The sequence below is a fragment of the Kryptolebias marmoratus genome, linkage group LG17 (assembly GCF_001649575.2).
Source record: "Kryptolebias marmoratus isolate JLee-2015 linkage group LG17, ASM164957v2, whole genome shotgun sequence".
Classification (NCBI taxonomy): Eukaryota; Metazoa; Chordata; class Actinopteri; order Cyprinodontiformes; family Rivulidae; genus Kryptolebias; species Kryptolebias marmoratus.
Genome location: NC_051446.1, coordinates 1209029 through 1217102, shown reverse-complemented (window position 1 = coordinate 1217102; position 8074 = coordinate 1209029). Strand labels below are relative to the sequence as shown.

The window sequence follows — 8074 nt, the reverse complement described above, 5'->3', positions numbered from 1 at the left end:
ACCTTACTCTGAAGATCCATCTGAATGGCCTTCACCACAGGAAGTGGGGGACTCATTGAGGCAGTTCATGGTTGAGAATGACCCACAGAGATGTTCTGACGGGCCATACCCCATATCGGGTATTATATGTTATAAGTCCATGAATAAAAAACATGTATTCACGTAAACAGGTAAAATAAAAAAAAGGGGGGGGGGGCTGTAATGTGTCTGCATACCCCTCAGAAAGTAGGTAGTTGCACCTCTGCATGTCCACTTTGCAAATGAATCATTCCTGTGCAAAACTGCCACTGATCCCGTCCTGGATTATAAAGCGGGATGTAAATATAATGTAAATATAATTTTGAATGTAATGTTTTTTCACTGACTCTGTAGTGCTAATATAAATCCCTGTGGTTCCAACCCTGAATAAAAGAGGAGGGTTGAATGTACAGCTGGCAATTCTACGACACAAAACTGTCTTTTGGTTCAATTTGATATTCTAACAAATTAATTTATGTAGCTCTTGCAGAGCAATAAAGTTATAAAATTATTTCATAGAGTTAATTTGTAGTTCTAAACATATTTTGAGTGTTTTTTTTTACAATTTTTTTGTTTTGCCACCGTTGATATTCCTCCCTCCTACAGCTTTATCAACATCATCAAATATGCAAATTAGGCGATGACGTCATCTAACGACTTCTAGCAGCTCCAAATCTCACTCCAGGCTCAGATTAAAACTTGAGAGCCCTGGTTATGGAGTGGTGGTTCTGGTCGGGACAGAAGCCAGGAAGTGGGTCATCAGAACAAAAAACACGCTGGTTCAAATAAAGTCCGGACGTGGTTGACCCGATTCCGTTAAACCCGTTACCGAGTCAGCACCTCCTCTGGAAACCAAACCCGAAAGGAAGGCCCGACTCGAACCACACCGGTTCGAAGTGACACATTCTTCAGATTAAACCCCAAATCATCTCTCCGCAAACTCAAATACAGTCTCGGAGCTGAAACCAAACCCTACCTGTGTGAACATTTCCCACCAGTTTAACGACACTGGCAGCTCCGGCTCGGTTCTTACCCAGGGAGTGATCCTCTTTGAACATCCATTTCATTTTGGCCGGTTCGGGCAGGTTCCGTTCGACGCAGCAGCTTTCAGACGGGACTCCTGGTAAATAAGCGGCTGTGTCCGTGAGCTCTCCTCGGAGTTTCAGCTCTTCAGAGGCCGCAGGAGCCGCTAACGCTTCAGCAACACAACAACAACAAACTCCACCGTCCTCCCTTCGTCTCTACCAGACTGCGAAGCACCGCCCACACTGACGTCACGGTGGCATGTACCACTCCATCTGTTAGAAAGGGGGAGGGAAACCTGCGGAGTTCCCGGCTTTTACCTCTAAATATTTCATGGAAACACACTAACAGATGTGTAGGTGTTAAATAATCTTTATTATTTCCATAACAGTGTTCATATACGGGCAGGGTTTGCATTTTAGGCCGCAAAACGTTGATATTTATCAAGCTACAAATGTGGTCCCATACCCGCGGATCATAAACTCACCCACATTGTATATCTCACCACACACTTGAAGAGACCTCAGGCCCTTCCTATATGTTTTAGAACAAAATCCTGTCCAGTATCAAGCTAGTAAGTTAAAAGTGGAAGAAATGTTGCCTTATGATAAAACGCCTTGCATTACTTGAAAGAATGCATATCGCCACCTTTCAAAGCAGAGCAAAGGACAAAGTTACAACTACCAACTTCCACACAAAATTTTAGACCAATCTGTAAATTTCACTGAATTATTGCTGCATTATTGTTCTCGTTCAGGTCTGTGGCAGAACGGAGTTCACTTCAAAATTAATCATTTGGAGAGGTACACTCATTGATTATTTTTTGCGAGTTTTATTAAAATCTGTCTAGTGGTTGATAAGATATTTTGCTAACAGACAGGCATAGTTGACTGCAATAATTTAAGGTAAAGCTTTGAAAGTAGATCCTGTGTAATCTTTTGACACACAGAATGTGTTAAAATCATTCTCAAATATCAAAACACCAAATTTTAGCCCAATAGCTGTAAAATTAAGTGAATTATAGCTATTTTTATGTTTGCCAAGTTTGCTTAGCTATGGCAACCATCTTGAATGGGGTTGATTCTGAAAGTTAATCATTTGTAGATGTGATTATTTTCTCAGAGTTTCATTAAATGAGTCCTGAGGTTCAGGACGAATATTGCTAACAGACAAATACACACACAAAGACAGGGGGAAGACCATATTTGCTTTTCTGGCTTTGGCAGAAGTCAGTAAGAAAATCTGATTTTTAAAAAAATAAAATGTGTAGTAAAATGTGATTTAAAAAATCACAAACAAATATATATATTGTTGTGGAATTTTCTTTAACAAAGAGGACAACAAAGAGTTTTGTCTTAGGACAAATTATTTATGCTATATAGCTGAGAATCACTGATCTGAGGTGAGTCAACAGATTGAGTCTGAAGCACTACAGATAGCTCCCTCTTCTTATACCATTTGTAGGATGAGGAGGGGTCAGGGGGGACAGAAGGGTTCAAATAAACTGATCAAGAAGAGGTAACAATAGAAAAACACATGAGATAACAGACATCCTGGCACCCTATAGAGATAAGATTAAAGGCATCTGAAAGTGAATGTTCTGTTCTTCCACAGTTCATCAAGGGGTCACATGCAGCAAGAATCACTGAAACAGTATTTTTTCCATTACAATATATATTCACAAAGACAAACAGAAACAAATGAGACAAACAACCATTCACACTCTCACTCACACCTACGGACAATTTGGAGTTACTAATGTTAGATTCATGCATCCACTGCAACACTGTACTGCAATATATATATTGCAGCAAGGTGGAGTCTTCCCCTTTGACTGTTGAACTTCCAGTCCATATTTAGATGTTCCTGATGCCTGGTTATGGCGCTCCATGTACTCTTTATCTGCCTGCATTTTATAACCATATATACATACATACTTAAAACAGCATTACATGGTTAATGTCAGTGCTTTTTAAGTGAATTTTTAAAAGCAAGGTCTCCTCTTACTTGTTTTTGTTTTTCTTCGAAATATCCAGACATTTTATTGGAACAAGGAATCCATGCACGAACTTACAATATTTACATATTTAAATATTGTAAATTAGTGTTAAAAATTTGATGTTAGTATTCGAAAGCTAAACTTATTAATTTATGGTAACTTTTACACCTTTACGTATGCAGTATCAGTAAAACACAGACAAATAAAGAAAACAAAATCTTTTACAGACTTACTGAAATAAAAAAAATATATATTTCAGTCAGGAACAACCTGAGCAGAAAAATCTGAAGTTACACTCAGTAAAATAACTCGTACTACACATTTGACCTTTAAGGTGTTAAACTGACGAAGTTGGAATAGTTATTGGTAAGATTTTTGCCTCTGTGAAGGGTGTGGTGTGTGTGTGTGTGTCTATATTTTTGCAACTGATTAACCTTTGGAGTCAATCCCATGAAGATCATCGCCAATTCTAAGCAACCTTAGGTCAAATTTGGTATGGTAAAAGCTGAGCATCGTTCCCGCCTCTCTCTCTCTCTGCCCTGCTCTCTTTTTCGGAGCCTCTCTTTGCATATTCTCCCAAAAAAAAAAAAAAAAGAACTATGGATCTGGTCAGCTGGTCTCTCAACGCAATTGATCAAATTTTCTCGACGGGAAGGCTGACCAAAGGAGAGCCAGCTTGCCCTGAGAAGACATTCTTCGCTGGATACACATTGGATTCCTGGAAACGTCAGAATCCTGTTTGTCTATCGAGTCTGTCTGTGGAAGACGTGGAGGATCTTTACATATTTGGATTTCTGATAACAGGATTTCTGCTGTTTGGATTAGGCAGTTACCTGATTTATTGTCAAATTCGGTTGATGGGTTCGGCGGTCCACAATCAAACTGTGTGGTTACGGGAGCTGAATTGCAAGTTGGATGCGATCCTTTTACAGGACCGCAGACTGAACTGCGTTTCTGGAACTCATGAATAATATGGGTTACATCTTGGAGGAAGTTGTTTCGCTCGAAACAGGCGAAATGGTCTTCGAATTTGGCTGTTTGGATTCACCATTGAAGTATCAGCAAGACTTTCAAGGCAGACAAAAACAGTCTGCCTGAACCAAAACAACTACTGTTTGTTTGTAAATTTGGCTCCCCTAGGCTGACCTTGGTCAGCTATCTTCAAACTTCTCCTGGAACTATGTAAACAAGATGCTCTGCCCCCTCCTGCCTAAGGACATCTGTGGATCTGCTCTGGGCTGGCTGATAAACATTCCATCACATTATCAAAGACAATGGCCTCTATGACGTGATTCATGGACCTATTTGCAAACACACACACACCCCCATTCACAACACACACCACATCATCTTCCATCACCTCTACACACATACACATACACACATATACGCACACTCTCTGCTGTTTCTGCTGTTTTTGAGTCATCTCTCTAACTCCAACCCCCCTCCAACATTTAGTTTAGTTTAGTTTATCTTAGCTCATATTTTAGATATTGTTAGATTCCTAATTGTTGTTTAGTTCAGCTTTAACTTTGTCATGATTTTATTTAGATTATTTTGGCTACTATTTTGACTGTCTCAGCTCATGTTTAGATATGTCTGGTTTCGTGATTTTGAGATTATCCTATATTTCATTTAGATTATACATGATTGTTGTGTTTTTCTTTTTTGTGTTTCATTCTGTATTTGATTCTGTTTCCGTTTCTGTTATAAAGCACTTTGGATCACTTTGTTGCTAAAAAGTGCTAAATAAATAAATCTCACTTCACTACGGTGGCGGGACAGTGAGCTGGACTCCAGAAGATCTGAGGAGCAAGAACTTGAAATCCACAGAAGTGTAGAGTGCCGTTCTGAAAAACAAACAGAGTTTTCAGGATCCAACACAGACTTAAACATTTTTTAACCCATCAAAAGCTGAAGGAATTAAAGCCTTGGCATTCTTTGAAAGAATGCCTATCACCCACTGCCTTTAATGCCAGAAGATCATTGACACTGTAAAATGTCACGCTCAGAGTATGTGTAGGGGAATACGTTCAGGTACTACCACACCAAATTTTAGCTCAATATCTGTAAACTTAATTGAATTATAACAACGTCGGTTGGCTGTGGTGGCCATCTTGAATTGGAGTAACACCAGAAGTTAATCAGTTGTAGATGTACAGCCAGTGATTACTTTCTGAGAGTTTCTTTTATTCTGTCCATTGGTTCATGAGGCATTTTGCTCACAGATTGACAGGGTTGACGCCAACACTTAATGTGGTTTTAACCCTCCTGAAGCCCTCAGATCATTGGGATCACGGCAACAGAACTACATCATCCGGAGAAAAAACCCTGAGGTTTCCAAACCAGACACACTCCTCTTCACGACTGCGCCTCCAGATCCTGTCCATGAACACCACATAAGGAATTGGAGACAATGACAGCCCTGGCAGAGTCCAACACACATCGAGATGAAGCTCGGCTTTGTGCCAAGAATGCAGATTTAAAGAAAATGAGGCTCTTCGAATCATGAAATAATTTTATAGTTGATTATTTTCATTATGAAAATTAATTCAATAAAACAAATAAAAAGAAGTTCTGTGATGACAGATTTGATTCTACCAGTTTATTCTTTACATAATATTTTGATCAATAAAAAAATTTCAGTTTATTTCCCTTCCTGCCTCTGGCCAGATGTTTCATATCTGTAGGATTTTTAATATAATAACCAGTAAAAACTAATGAACTAATACTAATGAGTTGATTAATCTCTCAGGATTAATCAACTATGATTACCATTAGATGTGTACAGGCAGCATCTTTTTTAGACTGTTAAAAACAGAAATAAATTATGTTTGGGACCACAGAAGCAGGAAAATGGACCCAAATGGACTCTGTTATGTTGTGGCAACAATAAATGAATTTCCAGGCACTGTCAGATGAAATCACTCAAGCAGGTTTATTTATATAATGTGCACAGCATATAGAGAGCAGTTCTGAACAGGGAAGCTCCAAATCAAAGCTCTGGTTCTCCAAATCAACACAGGTGCTTTTTATTAAAGATATTGAAATACTGGACCAGAAGGAGGAGTTAGGGAAAGGCAAGTCAGTCTGGTTCCCAAGGGAAGAAAATTCAACATCACTTCTATAAACAAGTTCATTCTGTGAGAACCCATGGGACTTGGAACAGAAGTCATAACATTATCAGGACTTATAAACAACAGGTGTTACCCTATAGTAAATTCTGCCATTACAGTTACTAGAACATCAGTGAAGGTGGGAGGATTTAACAGGAGGAACATGTTTTAATTGTCTAGAAATGTTTTACATTCAAATGGCTACATTAATTGGCTTGTGAGGAATACAGAAGATCAAATAAATATGAAGTATTTGTCTTTATTTTGTGGTGATTGTGGAGGTGTTTTAGACAGCACAATAATTTTTGTGAGTTATATTTCAGTGTGATGAACAGCCTTTATTCTGATGAGAACAAAGGTCTGAAGTGTTTTAATGGACATGTGCAGTCAGACAATGTTACTGAAATGATGTCTGAGATACTGGTTCTTATTTACTTGGTACTGGAGTGATACCAAATCTTGCAGTATTGCTCATCCCTACACACCAGCACACTGCTGTGGGACTGAATGTTTTGGAACAAAACTGGAGTCAAAGCTTTTTCTCCCTAGGGAAATGTACTGATGATAAAACATGATAAATAAAATCCAACAAATAGGTACACCAACAATATGGTACCACAAACTGACTCCTAATCACCAACCAGACATTGTGTTGATAGATAAGATACAGAAGAAAGCTGTGGTGATAGATGCAGTAGTCACAAGCGACTGTAACATCAGGAAGAAGGAGCACAATAAGTTGGAGAAATACAAAGGGCTGAAGGAGGAAATAGAGAAGTTGAGGAGAGTCAAGGCCTCAGTGGTATCAGTGGCCATCAGAGCACTCACTGCTGTGGCCCCCAAACTGTAAGAGAGGCTCCAACAGATCCCAGGAACAACCTCAGAGATCTCTGTCCAGAAGAGCACGGTCCTGGGAACAGCTAAGATACTGAAGGGAACCATGAAGCTCCCAGGCCTCTCAAGACCCTAGTTTGAAGTGGAACAAATAGGGTGAGCTGGATGTTTTTTTTTTAAACCAAGGTTTTTATCATTAACAACAAACTTGCAATAATTTAGTCAACTTTATGGATGTTGACCTAAAATTTGGTGTTGTAGTGGCTGAAAGTAAACCTAACACATATTTGGAGCACAAACTGATTGCATAAGACAATTGTTTAAAATTTTTGCCATTCACTATTTGTAGCGAACTCTGTTCTTTAGCAAAATACCACTAAAAAGATTTTAATAAAACTCTTAATCACTGAATGTACAGAAATTTTGCCTGTACAGCTCATTGAAACAACCTTAAAAGTGATTCAGTTCTGGGTTCTGCTCCATGTCTCTCTTGGTTCCACGGTGCTCGCTTCATTTCTGAAAGCTCCCGTCTCTGTGGGACATGGCCGGCTCCATCAGGGATTTATGAACGGACAGTGGCAGCATAAAGACGGACTGGTCTTTTGGGCCATTTCACAAAACTTTAGTGAAAGAGACTTATGCCTTTAGTATGTGATAGACAAAAAAGTGGTGAAAATAAATTATTTATTTACAGTATTATACATATGCTAAAATTTGATTTGGCCAGTACCAGTAAAGAGATCTTTGCAATATAGTCATGTTTTAAACCAGGGGTCAGCAGCCCAAAATGTTGAAAGAGCCATATTGGACCAAAAAAACAAAAAACAAATATGTCTGGAGCCGCAAAAAATTAAAAGCCTTATATAAGCCTTATAATGAAGGCAACGAATGCTGTATGTATCTATATTAGCCTATCTGATAGGCTAATATAGCTAATATACCTGCTTCAGAGTCAGGCCAGCCGGGCCGGCCCTGCTTCGTGGGCAGAGCAAGCTTAGCTCCTGTTCACTCATTGGTCGTGGGTGTGACCGGATGCAAGCATAAAGAGCGAAGGTAGGAATATAAACAACAGCGTTAGCTTACC

General features: G+C 39.1%; 1 protein-coding gene across 1 annotated transcript in view; it reads right to left on the bottom strand.

Annotated features, from left to right (window-relative positions):
* The window catches only part of LOC108251104 (gamma-aminobutyric acid receptor-associated protein-like 2), an 8016-nt gene extending 6740 nt beyond the window's left edge, over positions 1 to 1276 (bottom strand). Inside the window, exon 1 of the mRNA XM_017441282.3 lies at positions 1052 to 1276. Coding sequence (XP_017296771.1) covers positions 1052 to 1085 — 34 coding nt within the window. The 5' untranslated portion in view covers positions 1086 to 1276. The remainder of the gene's footprint in view (positions 1 to 1051) is intronic.
* Between the last annotated feature and the right edge of the window lie 6798 nt (positions 1277 to 8074).